Source organism: Phymastichus coffea, unplaced genomic scaffold (genome assembly GCF_024137745.1).
Source record: "Phymastichus coffea isolate CEN01 unplaced genomic scaffold, Cenicafe_Pcof_1.1 PCOF00013, whole genome shotgun sequence".
NCBI classification, from domain to species: domain Eukaryota; kingdom Metazoa; phylum Arthropoda; class Insecta; order Hymenoptera; family Eulophidae; genus Phymastichus; species Phymastichus coffea.
In genome coordinates this window covers 7,243,311-7,262,984 of record NW_026706824.1, presented here as the reverse complement: position 1 = coordinate 7,262,984, position 19,674 = coordinate 7,243,311, and the positions used below count along the sequence as shown (strand labels likewise).

General features: G+C 38.1%; 1 protein-coding gene across 1 annotated transcript in view; it reads right to left on the bottom strand.

Annotated features, from left to right (window-relative positions):
* Nucleotides 1-19,674, bottom strand: part of LOC131673221 (nitric oxide synthase-like) — a 1,857,253-nt gene that overhangs the window by 634,506 nt on the left and 1,203,073 nt on the right. Inside the window, exon 8 of the mRNA XM_058951052.1 lies at nt 15,846-15,947. Coding sequence (XP_058807035.1) covers nt 15,846-15,947 — 102 coding nt within the window. The remainder of the gene's footprint in view (nt 1-15,845; nt 15,948-19,674) is intronic.

The window sequence follows — 19,674 nt, the reverse complement described above, 5'->3', positions numbered from 1 at the left end:
AACTGCCGAAGATCATTTCGGCCCACCACCGAAGGGAAAAAACTAAGGAAAAAAGGCTTTGGCGTTCGCAGAAGAGTAATTTGATTAAAATGCATATAGTAAATCAAAGCATGCGCAATGTGGTAAAAAAGCAAGTGGCTTATATTAGAGGATGAAGTTAAACAATGGATTGAAGATAATCGTTCCAAAGGCTTAGCTGTTTCAACGAAAATGATACGCATACATACACAAAAAGTAGCTTTAAAAAGTCAAATAAATGATTTTAAAGGAAGTCCTTCATGATGTCACCGCTACATGAAACGCAATGGTTTAGCTATACGAGTGAAAACAAAAATTTGTCAAAAAATGCCAAAATAGTACGAAGACAAAATTCTCTCTTTTCACCGGAATATAGTTCACCGTAGACAAGCAATGAGTTTTGAAATCGGACAGAAAGCAAATATGGATGAAACACCTATGAACTTCGATGTTCCGTCACCTAAAAGTGTTTTGAAAAAAGGACAAAAAACGATTACGATAAAGACAAGTGGTCATGAACAATTCCACTACACCGTGGTTCTTGCTTGCTGTGCTGATGATGTAAAGCTACTTCCAATGATCATTTTTAAACGTGAAACTATGCCTAAGGATAAAATACCGACAGGTGTAATAGTGCATGTATACCCAAAAGGATGGATGGATGAAGGTGGTAAGAAAATTTGGATACATAAAGTCTGGTGTAGAAGACAAGGCGGCTTCTTGAAGAAAAAAGCACTTCTGGTTCTTGATCAATTTCGGTCTCATTTGTTAGATTCTGTAAGATAAAAATTTCATCAAAAAAACAACAAAAATAAATAAAACACAACAAAATCAAAAATAAATACAAAAAAACAACAACAAATATTTAAAAAATGCAAAAAAAAATTTAAAAAACAACAAAAATCGAAAAAAAAAATAAAAAAACCAATAAAAAACAAAAAAAATAGAAAATGTCTCTTTTGATTGTCGACCTCCCCGTGGTAAGAGATATGCAACGGCAATGTATCTAATCATCGTCGGCTAACAGATATCAATATTTTTTTATCATCCCGTAATTAACTTTAATTCACAAAAAAGACGTGCTTTATTAAAATTAAACGAATTTTTTTCCTCAAAACTAAATTTTTATCAAAATTTTCATTTTTTCTCAAAATGTGCCTTCAAATTTTGGGGTGCGTCTTATACACTGGTGCGTCGTATACACCGGAAAATACGGTACTTATATCCTTACCTATATTACAGAAAAATTTCTTTTATATCTGGTATTTTTGTGTTGTTATCAATTATATGATCAATAGTTTTAATTTTCATTGTATTTTTACTCAATTTATTATTTATTATTGACCATAGACTACTTGGATTATTTATAGATGGTTCAATCAGTTTTTTATCAAAATTCTTTTTAGCTTTGTTCATAAATTTGTCCAGAAGTTTAACATACTTTTTATAATTTTCTTTTTATCTATGTTATTTGGTCATTACGCTAATATTCGTAGACTTTTTCTTTAGTTTTACACGAAAGAAGTATTGCTCTAGTTATACATGGTTTTATCTGCTTGTTATTTTTTGGTGTGGTTCTATTTATTTGGGCTTTTTTAATACAATATTGTATGCTGTCTTTTAAGAACGTTAGACAGTGTGCTCGCTGACGTGCGTAGTTACCTTAATTACCGACACGTAGTCGTTACTTGGCAACATCGCCACGGCTGGTAAAGGCGTGTACTTGTAATAGCGTATACAACACAAACATTCAGAACAGGTGATTATTATTTATTTTCAATTCAAGTTCAATGCCTCTAGAAAGGCACCAGTGGAAAGGCAAATTTATGTTAAAGAAGAAGGAACAACATATGTTGAGGCGATCAGAAAATGGTAAAAGTAATAGAGGAAAATGTATTGCACTAACGGAAGAGTGTACAAAGCAAACAACGGAGATTACCTCACAATATTTGGTCAAAGGATTACGAATGTTAATTTAAGCTATATATCTAAACAAATGTATTGTATGATTTGCAATGAAGAACTAAATATTAGTAATAATATCGAAGAAAAAATTTAAGGAATGGGGTTTTATTTCAGAGTGAAATGTGATGCATGTGCAAAAATCAAGTCAATAGAAAGTGGACCATTGACTGAGATTTCTAACAGTGGCAAAATAGTATTCGAGGTGAATGTAAAATTACCTATAGGTAATAATAAAAATTATGCAATAATTACTACTACAAAATGCTCTTTATAAATTATATATTATAAGAAAATCACTATTTACAGGAGATATGCGAGCAGACATTGGTCATACTGAAGCTAATACGTTTTTGAGCACATTTGAAATACCAGTATTGTCAAGAAGTAATTATAAAATTTAAGAGAGATTAGTTGGTCCATTCGTCGAAGATGTAGCAAAAACTAGTTGCATTCATGCTATTGAATTGGAAAGAGCTTTGACATTAGGAAACTTGGATAAACTCAAGAAAGTGTTTTAAGTTGAAATATCCCCTTGTTTGATCTTTTTGGTTATCTATCTCAATCATATTAATATTTACAATTGTAATCATGCAAATTATTCGATTTTTACCATGATAATTTAAGCTAGTTATGTTATTTGTAGAAAATTATATTTAGATGTTTACAATAGAAATCATCAAACCATTTACTTTGTACCATGTTACTTCAATCAAGATATATTCCATTTATTTTAAAATTGCTGTTTTTGTACGACTATTTTTATATAAAAATATTAATCAAATTGAGTTAGTGATCATGCGAATAAATAGATTCATAATATTACATTTGAACAAAATTTGAAAATTGATTTTCTTTTATTATAATAAAATTAAAATTTTCGCGGCTACAATATGACAATGGAATGGTCGATTTACGACCTAACTATTTTGAAAGAATCAATCGATGAGAGATTGAAAAGTTGGATAAAAAATTTATCTAGTTTAAAGGTTAACGATGCCTTAACACATTTAGAATTGCTGACAGATAGCAATCTATTGGAGTGTACCAATAGATTCTATATGCATCTACAAGGTGATTATACGGCGGAAGAATTTGTTAATACCAAACTAGGCGTAGACGAACCAGAGTAGGAAGAAAAAAGAGACGAATTGGTAAAATCATTTTTTGAAAAAAACCTACCGAAAGTTATTAAAAGAAATCTCTACGCTGCAATGGAGATGGAAGACGATCTATCACTAAATCTAGCTTCTCTAATACAAATAGAAAATAATTTGTCTACAAGCTTACCACGTGGCACAGTAGATATAGGGGATATGTCTCTAAGAACGGGAGCGATACCACAGACTATCAATACGACGACTATAGATGTGTTCCTACCAATATCAAGCGTTGAGATTGATACTAAAATACAATCACCAATAGAACACGATCAATTAATATTTACACCAGTACAAGAGGCCACTGCCAAAACAACAGGAGCTGCTAGATGTTTGTATTTTCCAGATTTAGCCCCGTGCGACTTCTTTTTGTTTCCAAACTTGAAAAAGTCACTCGCCGGGCAGAAATTTGAGTCGAATGAGAAGGTAATCGCTGCAACGGAAGCCTACTTTTCAGACCTCGAGGAAACGTATTTTTCAGACGGGTTAAAGAAGTTGGAGCATCGCTGGGCCAAGTGTATCGAATAAAAGGAGACTATGTTTTGAAATAAAACGCCACTTTTCCAAAATTTTTGTTTTTCTTTTGTAGGCTAAGTACTTATCGGACCACCCTCGTATATAGACGGATATCGCTTCACCGATGTAACCGATCACCACAGTTTGATAAGGCTGCAAAACCTCCGTAACCCTAACGGTAAGTTAGGCCGATGGTCGTTACGCTTACAGACTGTAATGCGGTACATTACAAGGCTTTGCTTGAGAGTGTTGCATTATTTGCAACACCTCAGGAAAGCCATTCACGTCCCTTGCCGCCCCGTAACCAGCCGTATAATGCTAACCTATACGTGCCCTAATGCAAGCCCTCATTGTTTTTTATATCCGTACACCTGCACCGGAGAAATCAACGAAACAAGTTGACGAGCGATCCGATGGATGCTCGAAAAATGGAGCGCACTATATGAAATAAGAGAGCGCACGCACGTACACACTCACGACCACTTGTTTCCGACCGGAGAGAAAACACGGAAAACTTGACTGGGAAATGCAGCAAAAATGCATGTTGATGACACATGCAGGTCCGTTACACTCCCAGACACTAGCACTGACACCTGGAGAACGCTGGCACACCTGACGAGCAGAAAATCGCCGATGAAGCGGCAACCGGCAATCAGCTGTGTCAGGCTGCTGCTCACCATCGGCGACACCCTGAACGCCACACTCACATACACTGCTGCTGACCACTAGTGGCACCCGGAGACACACGCACACACACCACAAAAACTGAAAAGGGAGCGCTCCAGGAGGCGCTTCAAAGACCGATACCGAGACACGAGGTGCACGCGCGAGAGAGCGGGTGGCATTTTGAAGCGCCGAGTTAGACCAAACATGAGCGAGCGAGACAGACTGAGCGAGAGCGAGCAAGACAGACTGCGCGAGAGCGAGCGAGACAGACTAAGCCAGAGCGAGCGAGACAGAATAAACGTGAGCGAGCGAGATAGACCATATGAAGCGATCGAACTGATAAGTAGTATGGATTTAAATGTAAATGCGATGATGAGGATGCTACGAATAAAACGCATTTAATTATTTTATTATTTATAATTAATTTAAAGTTGTAACTTAAGTATGAAAAATGAAAAATACATAATTAGAAAAATTTGTATGCGACCGATACAACCCTTTTATGTAATGATAAGCGACAAATAATTTAACAAATTAAATTGATAAATTGACTGACAAAATTTAAACCTCTGATGAAACTCGCTGGTGACGTCACAACCAATAAGCGGATTAGAGTCAAATTTGATTTCCGTCCGCATCGAAAAATAAGAATAGCGGTAGATCTTTCCCATCGATCAATGCTAGCCAACTTAGTGGGGGGGGGGGGGGGGAGAAAGGGTAAATAGTGACGAAAGTAGGAGATAAAATGAGGGCGCTGTATCTTTCTAATTTATATACTAACCAATGATAAAATATTCGGAGGGCGCTACCGATATCAGAATTAGCATATCGGCCAATAACAGTTTTTCTTCTCTAAAAGCCGATTCTCGTCCATTTTGCCGCTATTCTTCAAGCTGGAAAGAGTAATCTTTGGCAGACATCTTCTTTTACAATTTTCGCTCGCAGAATCTTCAGCAGAAAATCATAAGTAGGCACAGTGCCACTCACTAATAGTAATTGCGGAGTACGGGCGTGACTTTCTCAGTCTAATAGGTTGTCGCGACGCGTGGATTTGTGAACGCCGATATACTTTAGTGCTTCAAGTGATTCGCGCTGACCATTCTGCCATTTCTCTGAATTGACGGGAGTAGCAAAGAATGACCGAAAGAAAATCAGAGTTTTAGATAATTCGTGCTGACCTTTCGTTATCTCCCCGATTTAAACGTGAGTGTTAGAATTAAGCGGACAGAATATCAGTATTTAGATAAATCGCGCTGACCATTCGCCGTTATTCTAATTTAACGTGAGTGATCCAGTTAGGTGAGAAGAAAATTAGTACTTAGTTTCATTCGCGCTGACCTTTCGCCGTTATTCGAATTTAATGTGAGTGATTAGATTAATCGGAAGAAAGTTAATGCTTGAGATAAATCGCGTTGACCATTTCCCAATTTATTAGAATTTAACCTGACTGCTAAATCTAACCGGAAATTGTATTAGTGCTTTAACTACGTCGCGCTGACCATTTGGCCATTTTCTTTTAATTGAAGATAAAACGAAGAGAATTTTAGTCTCAGTTAAGTCGCGCTGACCTTTTTTGCCGTTTCTTCCAAATTCGTAATGAGTGTTAGGGAAGAGTAATAGAATTTAGATAGTGGACTAGGAGATCACGGTTTCCAAGGCAAGAGTCGACAGTATAGACCGTAACTCGCTGGGACGTGTAGATCCGTATCACTGCGTATAGAGTCGTATCGGGTTATACTGACTATTCGCTAATTAGACCACATTTGTACACGTAGGTTGAAATAAATACAATTAAAAGTGATGAATTTTTATAATTTTGCGCCTTGTTACCTTCTCTTCCTTGTATGCTGATTATTTTCAGCCACGGACGGTTATAATTGGGAAACACTTCTTCGCCACTTTCGGTTCTAACGTTAGGTAACATACGCGCGAATTCGAACGAATTCCGACCCGAGGTAAAGCGTCACTACCTGAGCTGCCAGCATTTAACGGACGAGAGGACGGAAGGAAAACAATTTGTTGAACATTAATAGCCGGAATCAGAGGAAATCGCAGGTCAACGTACACCTGCCCACATTGCGCAGTTTCATTGTGAACAAACGGGAATGCGTCGCGATATCTAGGCTCTATCCCCGACGATCACCCTAATCACACACGGCGGTCTGGCGCCTTAATAATTAATCGGGAATAAAGGGCCAACCAGGCCTAATGGTGGAAGAGCTTTGAGAGTGCGGCTAAGACCCCCTGAAATTCCCCGCCACAAGGCTTACGACTTTGATATTGTGCGTCGCAAGGGCAAGGACAATGCTGTACCAGATGCATTCTCCCATATGTATGAGACTGACGAGGACGTCGAAGTTTCCCTCGCTTTCCTTGATTCTAATGACGCCATTATGGACAAATGGTACTTGCGCAAGTACAAGCAAGTGGCTTCGGAGCCACGTGCTCACCCGTATTTAAAAATCGTTAGCAGACGTTTATTCATTTATCGGCCAGACCCCATTATAGACGATCTGATAGGCCACGACGAGGACGCGTGGAAGCTAGTGCTTCCGAGAAACGAATGCGAGCGTATCCTCACGGAGTACCACGACGAGCCTACGGATATCTTGGCCGTTACAAGACTCATTAAAGTCCTTCGGTATTATTGGCCAGGCCTCTACAAAGATGTAGCACACTTTGTGCGTAACTGCCAAGTGTGCCAACAAATAAAAGTTGAGCAATAATAGCCAGCCCGATTCATGGGTAAACATATCGTTACTCGCCCATGGGAAGTAGTCTGTGGCGATCTGATGGAACCCTTTCCACGCTCGCCTCGAGATCATGAATATCTATTAATTTTTATGGATATTTTCACTAGGTGGATTGAATGCATTCCAGTACGGAAGGCCAATGCCAACAATATTAAAAAAGAAATAAATATTTTTATGCGTTTCGGAATTCCAGATCGCTTTTTGTCTTATAAAGACATGCCTTTCAAAAACAAAATAGTTGAAGGCTTCTTGGAGGCTCACGGTGTCATCCATGGCACTTGAGCCCCTTATTCTTCAAAATTAAACGGTACAGAGCGTGTTAAAATGGTCAAAACTATGATCGCGACGTTCATTGAGAAACACACTCAATGGGACGAGCATATAGACAAACATGCGTTCGCCTATAACACGGCTATTTATGAAGCTACTCGCTCTAGCCCGGTATTTCTGAATTATGAGCGACACCCCGAGCCACCGCGTAACGCTCGACGAGAAGAAGAGAGCGCCGCGGTAGAACAACTTGAGGCGGCTTCTCACACTGACTGGCATGCTCATATAAGTAAGCTAGACGAGTTCCGAGCAATTGCGCTCGAGAATTTCAAAAATGCTCAAGAACACCAGGAAAAATACTATAATGAGGAACACTGCGATGTTCATTATAGCGTTGGCGATAAAGTATGAGCAAGAAATCATGTACTTTCTTCGGCTGCTAAAGCCATTGCCGCCAAACTTTGCCCTAAGTGTGCAGGGCCCTTTATCATAAAGGTTCATCTCGGTATGAACTCATATCAATTCTAAAACGAAGATGGAGCTAATATAGGAAATGTTCCTGTCTGTGATTTAAAGCCTTACTATGACTCCGAGCAATTCCCAGAAAAGGAATCTCTGAACAGAGAAACTGTCTCTGATGGCAAGCAGACAACAGTCGCTGAGTTAGTGTTGGTTCCACAGTCCTCACTAACACCAGACACTCAGTTCAGCTAGAATGAAGCCAAACCTTGCCAAAGCCAACAGTGGCGGTGTGCCAACAAGACCGATCACGAGGCTCACAGAGGGCTACCCCTCCATCGATCGTGACATCGCCTCGAAGCTTACGCCTTAGGAAATAACCTAAAGCTCAACACAACTAATTCACGTTGTTGGCTAACTGGCTCCCGGCTATTTTCATATGTTTAGATATGCTTAAATATGTATATACAATTCTTACCTTTGCTTTGACATATGCTTACACTATCTGCTTTACTACCGTTGCATCCTCGCTTCTATACTTTTCATTTGCATTTATTACCACGTTAAATTGCAGAGGGTGCAAAAAGCGAAAAAGTCAGAGAGGATCACCTTGACTCTGGAAGCACCAGCTAAAATTATGACAGTCATTCAAACCTGGGTGGCTCGGCAACTCCAGTCCCTAGGAGACCTGAAACGTCACGTAATATCTATGGTAACGCCTGACATAGCCAATCTCATTCGCTGCTGAGAGCAGAAGCAAGGCCAAAAAGAATCACAGAAGCTCCAGTTGCTGCCTCAGCAGGAAAAGCTCTGCTGGCCCTAAAGGACCCTTCATCATCCTTAGAGGCATCAGCCTCAGAGGAAGAAGGAGCAGCCCCTTGGGCGTGGCAACGGGATGTTGTAGAAAAGACGGCACCCAGTGCACGTGCTGCTAGAATAGCCGCCCGTCACGTCGAGTATCAGGCCTTCCAGGAGGTTCTTAACTTCCTGGAGCACCGTGACATCCGCGCTAGGGCTTACGCCAAGTAGGATTTCGTACGATAAGTAGAAAGAAAGCTCAAGAAGAAAGTCTTCCTGGTAGAAGCTGCAGCTCGCTGGGAGGAGGCGAAAGCAGCCCAGAAAAAGAGTGCTCGCATTTCTACGGAACAAGAAAAAAGGCTCCAAGAGCTCCCTGCCCTTCAACGCGGCATCGAGGAGCTAAATCTCCAAGCATCGACCCTACTGAATCTCTCATCGGCCAGGCCATACCTCAGCGGTAAACTGCCCCGATCAAGGCCAGTGGGAGCTTGATCACGCAGTACTTCGCCATGCTGCATTGCTATGATAAGCGGCCATGCGGCATGTATGACGGCCCGTTCCCGACGATGTAGGGAATCCGATTTTACAGCGGGTGCAACATGCCGGCCATTCCAAGGTTAGACAACTGCCCTAATTTCTTCCAGCATTGGAAGTTTGAAAGGGAATTGGAGCAAAAATTCGAATACTCGAACGAGCTGGGGCCACGCGGTACACCCCGCTAAGGATCTACAGCCTCTCTCTTACAAGGATGGTCAGATTAATGAAAAAAGAAAACCGAACAAAGAAGATAGGTGGAGGAAAATGCATGTCCACCCGCGAATCTTTTGTTTGCTTTGGCCGTGCCTTAAGTTGCCTGCGAGAAACGTTATACTGCCATACCTTCCATCGTTTTATTTTGTTTTGCCTTTATAATGTTTTTGTTCTTTATAATAATGTTAACTCTACTTTCTAAAATGTATGAGTCACTTATTTCAGAGAGAGACTAAGTTTCAAGTTAGTACCGCCCTCGTTACCAACGTCTGGGGTTGAGGAATTTAATGAGTTTATTTATAAACTCGTTACGTCTCTCTCTACCTTCATATTATCTATCTCATTTATATAAATTATGTCAATATCTTTTATATTCAATCACATAGGTATTAGACATAGCAGCAGCCGACATATCCAAAAGGTGAGAGAGAGACAGAGAGCAACAGAGAGTCGCGTTAGAGAGAAAGAGAGAGAAAGCAATATGTCCTAATATATACGTCGTACTGAGAGCGTTTCGACAGGTCAGGACGCGCGCGACTGAGACAGAGAATGAGACAAGAGACACTGCGAGCGATAATTAGCCGTTCGACTCGAAACCGCGAACATATGTCGATTGATGCACTGCATTTAAGGCCTTGCCGATTTCGTGGTGGATATAGTGTGCATGTGCGCTATTTCAAGTCGCTTACTAGTCTGTAATATGCAACGTTGTCAAGTTTTCCTCGAGCACGTAAATTTATCACTGATTACCATTAATTTTTATACAATGATGGTAGTATGACTTGAAACTTTGAGAATGGGATTATCGAATTTTTTTCTTACTACTATCAACACAATGTTCACGTGTGTTATTTCTAACAGGTCTTATTGGCACATTTCTCCCGCGCTCCATATCACCACGTGTTAAACTGTGCATTTGTTGTCGTTGTAATTCTCTTGAGTTTAGCTGGTAACATATGTCAAAACAAAAACATGCAAGTTTAGAATACTCTAAACTTGTAAGGATTACGGTAGAGCTCTGCTGCGCGGGAACGCCTCGGCGGTTGCTGCTGCTCAGCTCCCGCGACCGCTTAACGTGCTACACCCAAGGTCCGCTATGAGCCTTGTACTCCGAGGATCTCGCCGCGACGCGAGTGTATGATTGATCGCACAATAAAGAAGGTATACGTGGGAAGATGACTTTATTTACAAGAATTTATTTAGAAGCTTCGATCGACACAACCGTGGACACTGAGTGAACGGAGACAGAAATTAAACGGCGATCACGCGAGAGAGCAATCGTTGCAGCGAAGACTGCTGTAGTGTACTCCACGTAGCTTGCGAGCCATCACGTAGCTCGTAACTCAGAGGTGCTCGCTTGCTACTCGGAGTTTGCTATCGGAGCGAGCACTTGCTTGCGAGGTTGACGTCGCAGCTGGTGGAGCAGGCTGGCTGGCCGGTACGGAAGCTACAAACTATCATTATGTCAAGTATCAAGAAAGTCTCTTATTATTTAAAAATTCAGTCTAACGTCCTTAATTTAGTGGTTACTATGTTCGTACCAGTTATAGATGAACTATCATTCCAATGAATAGTCTTGGCGATATTTATCAGATTTTGAAAATTAATATTGTTTTTGCGTTTTAGTCGATTAGTATTTTTATTAAAACAATTCAAAGACATTAAAAGCGGATAATAATTATTGAGGGGAATTGTAAATAAGTCCTGTGATTCAAGTTTTCCAAATTTATGTAAATGTTGTCAATGAAATTATCTCTGTTGTTATGATCTAAGAACGGTCGAGTAATGATACGAGGGTGGTCCGATAAGTACTTAGTATCACAGCTGGATTGCGCCACTCTCGCAAGAGAAATATACTACCATGTAGTACAACCTTGTCGATGGTTACTGTCAAAATTTCAGCCGAATCGGACTCATAGTTCTGTTGTGACCGCGTGTGAAAGCGGGCGTGTTAGAAAAATGGAAAAAGAGCAGTATCGGTCGGTGATTCGATTCTTGTTTTTGGATGAGAAATCGCCGAGCGAAATCAGAAGGCGCTTGGATGCTGTGTACAATAAACTCTTCTCCTTCGATGGCGACCGACAAAAATTGGTTTAACGAGTTTCAACGTGGTCATACGTCGGTTTTAGATGAGCCACGCCCAAGTTTCGCCGAAAACGGCTACCACGGAGGATAATGTGACAAAAATTCATAATCTCGTATTGGCAGATCGACGATTGAAGGTGCGTGAGATAGCTGATATCGTAGGCATTTCAAAAGACTTCGTGGGTCATGTCCTGCATGAAATTTTGAGCATGAGAAAGCTGTCGGCGTGATGAATGCCATGTTTGCTCACTTTGAACAAGCGCAAGATAATCATTTTGCCCTAAGAGAAAATTTACATATTTAGCTTGCTTTGCATTTAATAATAAAGTGAGATTGCGAAATTGAGAGCATTTTTTGTTAAGGTTATATAAATTTACTCAAATACTGTTGACTCGTTTAAATTTAGAAATTCTCTTGATCAGTACAGAGAAATTATACAGTCAAATTTAAGTTCATTGACATGGGCTACGTAATTAATAACTTTTTACGCGTGATATTTAACTATATATAGACAGGTAAGCATAGACTATTTGAAACATTTATTGTCTGCTACTGAATATTAGTACAAGCATTTTTGTTCTTTATTTGTTTTGGTATGAAATATATGAGCCAATTTTGGGAGGATAAACTTTATTTATATCAAAAGTAATATCAACGATAGTTTTTAATGATTATTATGAGTCACTATCTTGAAATTCTCTTATTTTCTTAAGTATAACGGCTTTAATATTATTTAAAAGAAAATTTTAGATTGGGTGATATATTGATTAAATATAATTAAGAATAATTATAATTAAAATATTTGTTAATGAACTTATAATTATGTTATTTGTTTATAAAATATAAAAATGAATATCGGATTTTCTACCCTTGTTCCAGTAGACGCCTCATTACGTCGGCATCGATGCCACATTGATCCCGCATGTGGGATCACGAGTGATTCCATTCCTCTCTGATCATGCTTTCATGCTTCCCTATCCCTCTGATCCTATGTCTTTCAGTTTATTTACTTATCGTATACGCTTTCCTTTTTTATCTGAATTCGTATTTTAAAGAAATACAAAATTCCTACAGTTTGATTTTCAGTAGTCGATGACTTCATCTATGCACATTATATATTAAAGAACCTTTAACTAGAGTATGATCTTGAATTTATAAACGTACGTATTACTTTTTTAATGGCAAATATATTGAACTTGATAAAAATCGTCTTAGACATACATTTTTCTTTGCTATTTTTTTCTTTTAGAATTTTTGGTGAGTCATCTGAGAAAAGAAAACATAATAACAAAACTTAGAAAAATGTTATGATAATTTCACCTTTGGCTCTTGTATGCTGTTTTTGTTTATAAATGGACTGAATGATTAGGATAGGATGTGTGTTAAGTTAAGTGTCATCTAGTACACCATGAGAACGAAGTAGTTCTAACAATATGAATGATCCTGAAGTTGTATGTTAATTCCATCATAGGACTTAAATATTAGCTTGGTAAAGTAGCGGCTTCTAGACAATCTAGACATATGTGACTCCAAATTGTTTCACTACTGCAGAAACCTAATGTGAATGAATGAACATTCTTATCAAAATCGCTATTATTAAAATCAATATTATTTCTTCTACTCGATTTTTACCGAACTGAAAAAAATCACAACAAATTTATCAGAAGTATTGTGATTTTGTATCGAAAGTGTGACGGCCAGCCGTAACTTCTTTTTTTTTCTCTATTAATTTAATTACTAAATATGACGAACGGAGTGGGAACCTTCCTAATTTCCCACGATGAAAACGCATTCGAAATATAAACTTTGATAGTGGCCCGAGCCTACGTACTCAAGCTTACAATCAACGCTCTATCCTGCTTTGTCCCACACGCATGTGTTGACAGGGGCCTACGATCATCGCATATACATCGTGAAGTGTTATCACGCTGATAATGGAAGGGGACCATAAAAATGCAATCTATCTTTTTTTTTCCCACCGATTTTTAAGAAAATATCCGTAATATTAAATAGATTTTCATCAATTTTGTAAGCTATTATAATGCGCATCTTTTGTCACCGAAAAACCAATAAATAGAACAATAATGTATTTTATAATAAATCGTAAAAGGTTTGGATTTTTCTGAATGTTTATAATAATCACTATGTATCGTTATAATTAATTAAGCTTAGTACGATTATGTATAAGTAATTATAAACTATAGCGTTACTCTTGCTCTTAAAAGTGGCACTCCAAGAGCCATCTCTGGAGAAAACGGCCCAAGTTAAAAAGGGACCGCCCTTTCTCTCTCTGAAAATTCACGCCCACAGACCAATAAAGAAATTCTGGATATGATTAGACAATTTCCCACCAATACAAAATTTGGCCGTTATCGCTTCATGGGCCTGAGGAAAGGGATTTCCACCCAACCACCCACGGCTTATAAAAAGCTCTGTACAAGGCTGAAGAGTAGAGTAAGTGCGGAGTGAGCACCAGGAAGTCCCTAATAAGAAGTGTTTACCAGTGAGTAAGTCCCGGAGGAAGCATCAAAGAAGAAAAGTCACCCAAGTATATTCAGAGCATATAGAGAGAGAAAGAGGCCAAAGAGCAGAGAGAACGCAACTTTAATAATAAGTGATTTGATAAAATAAAAGTAAGTAAAATCTTAAATCTGGCTATCCTTTTCTTTCTTTAAGCAATCCGCCCTTCTTTTTTTGGAAATTCATGAAGCGTGAGTCTGGTGAATTTTCATTAAAGTCCCTTAAGAACACATTAAGTGTGAGTCTGGTGTGTTCGTAATAACATTTGGTTATTACATTCCGCGTTAGCATACAGTTTTCTCAACGCAACAATATTGCTCGTCCCGGCTTATGTGTTACACGATAGCCAAATCAGAGCAACCCTGAGTTTACGCTTACTCCAAGCGTACCTGAGAGTGACCCCGACGTCACAAAAGTATTGTACGAGGGTGGTCCGATAAGTACTTAGCCTACAAAAGAAAAACGAAAATTTTGGAAAAGTGGCGTTTTATTTTTCAACATAGTCTCCTTTTAGTTCGATACACTTGGCCCAGCGATGCTCCAAGTTCTTTAACCCGTTTGAAAAATACGTTTCCTCGAGGTCTGAAAATTAGGCTTCCGTGGCAGCGATTACCTCCTCATTCGACTCAAATTTTTGCCCGGCGAGTGACTTTTTCAAGTTTGGAAACAAAAAGAAGTCGCACGGGGCTAAATCTGGAGAATACGGTGGATGGAGCAGCAGTTCGTAGCTTAATTCGACCAATTTGGTCACGGCGACGGCGGAGGTGTGAGCCGGTGCGTTGTCATGGCGGAAGAGCATTTTTTTCTTCGTCAAATGGGGCCCTTTTTTCAACAATTCGACTTCGAATCGGGCCAATAATTCGGCACAGTACAGCCCTGTGACCATTTTGCCCCTCTCCAGGTAGTCAATGTAGATCACACCTTGTGAATCCCAGAAAACGGTGGCCATCACCTTTCTGGCCGATGGGGCAGTCTTCGCCTTCTTCGGAGCACCTTCGCCGGGTAAAGTCCACTGTTTCAACTATTCCTTGGTCTCTGGTGTATACCAGTGGATCCATGTTTCGTCGACTGTCACGAAACGACGCAGAAACTCCTTCGGATTGCGCTTAAACAGCGTCAGACATTGCTCTAAAATTGTCTCACGGTTGCGCTTGTTGTCCGGAATGAGCAAACGCGGCACCCATCGCGCCGACAGCTTTCTCATGCCCAAAATTTCATGCAGACATGACCCACGCGGTCTTTTGAGATGTCTACGATTTAAGCTATCTCGCGCACCTTCAATCGTTGATCTGCCAATACGAGATCGTGAATTTTTGTCACGTTATCCTCCGTGGTAGTCGTTTTCGGTGCACCTGGACGTGGCTCTTCAAAAATCGACATGCGACCACGTTGAAACTCGTTAAACCAATTTTTGACGGTCGCCATCGAAGGAGAAGAGTCACCATACACAGCATCCAAGCGCTTTTTGATTTAGCTGCGCGATTTCCCTTACAAAAACAAGAATCGAATCATCGACCGATACTGCTCTTTTTCCATTTTTCAAAAATCAACGGACACACTTGCTTTTACACGCTCTCAAAAATAAACTACAACTCCGATCCGGTTAAAATCTTGACAGTAACCATCGAGAAGGTTGAACTACGTGATAGAATATTTCTTGTGCGAGAGTGGCGCCATCGGGCGGTGAGGCTAAGTACTTATCGGACCACCCTCGTATATGAAGGATTAAATAGTTCAGCAACCAATTGAAAATAAATTTAAAAGATTTGTATAGTCAGCATCTTGAGCAGTAATTAACAGTATTAGATTAAAGTTATCAAGTAATTTAATGGTGTTATAAGGACTCCAAAAATATATCATGCAAATTTTATTCGTGTGCACAAGTTACCTGGAAACTATATAATACAGCTAGATTCATTTCAATCATAGCTTTATCTTTCCAAAGTGATGCAGACATTCGTATGTCTAGTCCCATTTTTTGAGAAATCGTCTGAAAGAAATGTAATAAATGTTTAATATAAGATGGTTACAAAGTATAAATTGCAATAGAGAATATATTATAAATGAATTAATGAATCAATATATTTTCATATTCATATAAATGATTATCAGTGAGTTTTCCAAGTCACGTACGATGTTAGTAGACTATTGTCAACAAATGTCAGTTTTTTATCTCGTCTCTCATTATAGAGAGTACATATAAGATGTATTAACGGAAACTCTTATTTTAAATTTTAAATTTACCTTCAGTACTCCTCCAACATTTATTTCGTTTGAGTTAGGAACACAAATGCTTCGGTTACATGCTGGACAAATTGCTTAGACTGCAGATGGCTACATAAGTCTGCATGAGAGATAAGATTCAAAATAATCAAAATAAATGCAATTACACGGATCAATTACATAAAAACGAATTTATTAGTCTTTATCCGCCTGTTATATTATCGGATGTTATGCCACAAGATAACGCAGCGACTTCTAAGTAGCGGATGTTAATGTCGATGTATTTAAAGAATATCCGCTGTCACGAAGCGGTATGAATATACGCCCGCATAACAACTTTTACTCTCTAAGAAGACCTAGGATATTGCTCAGCACGATAGTGGGCCTAATTCTTACTGTCAGCATCGTACGAGAGTCTCACAAATTCCGGAAAATGGCATACCCAGATCATGCCTGCGTATAATAAAGGGACATAGAGATATTGATTGATTGATTGATGCATATTTAATTTCCTATAAAGTAAAATGCAATAGTAATAATAATATTATAGTATTACATGATTGCTTTTTCTTGTTTAATTAAGGAATCACAGTAATATCAGATTGTATATACAATAAAATGAAAAAATATCGAAATATAAATAAAAATAAGTTTTTAAAAATAAAGATAAAGATTTCTCTTGTTGAAGTCTAAAGTCACAATACAGTACACAAAGACTAGATAACAGACATAAATATCAGACTGGAGATGATAGACTTCATGTTTTATGTATTGCATGAATGTTTCCTTTCAAATAGATTATTTTAATCATTAAATTTTATTTATTATTATCGATTACATACCATAAAAATTTTTTACAAAATAGAGTTGCGTCAATATTCAAACAAATTTCAATTTATATATATGTAATACTATTACTCCTTTCATAATTACTATGTGCCTCAATCTTAGATTTTACTGTTTTTTTAGATAGACAGCGTTTCTAAACTTTTAAAAGGAATTAAATCAATATAAAAAAGGCAATGATGCTACGTAGCTATAAATTAATTTATTCAAATTACACATACATAGACAGTAAAAAGGCTTGTTTACAATATATCGTAAAATTTAACACATGATTCATTATTTGACAACATTGATATTTCAATGCGTGTTTGATTACGTCATCAAAAATGTGCATATTTATTTTTAAAAATAACTATTTATATCGAACGGTCATAAATATTGTTTTCAAAATGTTGAAAATAGTGAAATATATGATGCTTAATGTACCGGTTTTCTTGGCATAGGAGAGGGGATACATTTGATTGTGTGTCTACCCGTGATTTGTTTTGGTATAAAAGGTAGCAGACACTGTTTGATTTGCATTATTTCATAGTCGTTGTCTGATTTGAATTTTGAGTATTTAAACGAATGTTAAGTTATAAGATGAGTTTAACAATGTATTTTTGACTTTATTGTGATATTTGATTTGATTGTGACTTGTGTTGAAAGTACTGTGCGCATGTGCGCGGGCGCTCACCACGCCACCTTTCCTTTGCTGCACTGCCGCTCAAACTAGCGCGGCATTCCAGCAGCAACCACCAGTGGATATAGAGCTCTCATTATAATAATCTAACTTTACTTTGTAACTTTTCATAGACCGTAATAAATTATACTTTCTTTAGTTTAACATTTGTAAATTTAGTGTTCTCAATCATTTGCTCCAATCCAACAGGTTATCGGCCCTGACACGCTTCCGCTGCGCATCTATCAAAAATCTATAGAGGTATGTTAACTAAAATACTAAAGTGTTAAAAATAAAAATTACTCGCTTGAACCACATGAGCTCGCAACAAAGAGCAATTGAACTCTTTCCTTTGTGTAGTAGCTGGAAGCTCTACAGACAAAACAAAGTAGAGAAATAATAACAGGAATTAATAACGCGAAATTAACAATGCAACAAAAGAAAGTATTATATAGTGCCGTGTAAATTCTTTATCTTTTTGCGTTTCGTTTTGTTGACATAAAAAGTAATAACGTAAGTTGCTGGAATCGTAATAGAGACAAATATAGTAACAATCAAGTAGAGCTGTAGAATAGTTAAACACGATTAGAGAATAAACAGAAAAGTGCGGATTTTCTGTCGCGTTTGTCCTTAAGAATTAAAGCAATAAAGAAAATTGATAGAAGTGTAAAATAATCAGTTGAAATCGAAAGAGTGAAAGTTAGATGCGTTCCAGGAGTGACACATAATAGTTCGCGAATTACAGGCGAAACAAATTTCGGTGTCATGTGCGACCGTTAAACAAAGGGTTCGACGCCATGACACCCGGCTAAACATGTGCGCACAAGAAAGCGCGCGACAAAGACAACACTCTGCGCACGCGTCACAAAGAGGAAGCCAAAGAGAGACAGAGAGATAGAGTGCGCGCGAATCAGATAGAGGGAGAATTATTCGAGAACGCATGCTGCTAAGGTGTGTTCACGTTGATAAAGTGACACAACCTAAAGTCGGTACACATAGAGTGATGTGTCAGATACGAGGCAGTGACCCGGTATGGGAACGCCTGCGCGTTATAGCATGCACTTCATAAAATAAGAATACCGAATATTATTTTAAACAATTTAAATAATATATGAATGCAATAATTTAATTATAATAAATATCATTATATATATATATATATATATATATACATACATACATATGTTTAAAATTTGTAAATCAAATTAAATTTCAGCAAATTAATATTAATATAATTAGGGATATTTAGAGATTAAACTCAAACAAATAGAGCTTATCATTTAAGGCATGAATAGAGCATTGACAAATATATACATATATATATATATATATATATATATATATATATATATATATATATATATATATATATAGAACATCCTCTCCTACAAAAGTCGAGATTGTTGCACTAAGTATAGTCGACATCTCTAATGACTTTGACAATCAACTAAAGGATCGGTCTGCTATTGCGAACGTGAGCGATCGCCCCTCTAAGTAACTTGCGCTACGTATGGCCATCTGAAAAGAGGGATCACGGGAACAGTATCTGCCATTCTGATAGCTGAATGTCGGTTCTCGGACTATACCTGTCGGATGTATCTGACAGATAATAGAATGAAACCACACTGCAGCTCTTTTAAAGATGAAACATTCGGTAATATTTTTATAGAGATGGCTAACAACAATCAACAAGCTGCAGAGGAGATGGAGGGCTTGATCGATGCAGACCAGAACACCGGTCATAGCATCATGGGTACTGACGAGACAGGTACACATATTTAATAAAAGCTGTATCTCCTTTTATTCGAGTTTAGAATAATACTATAAGACAGTCTTAGAGAGATAAAGTGCGGATCCGTAATTAAAGACCAATTAGAGAAAAATTCCGAATGTTTAGTTAGAAAACTGTATTATAGCACCATCAAGAGTAGACAGCGACACGTCAACATCTAGTGTCGCCTCGACAGTACCTGGAGCAGCATCGGAA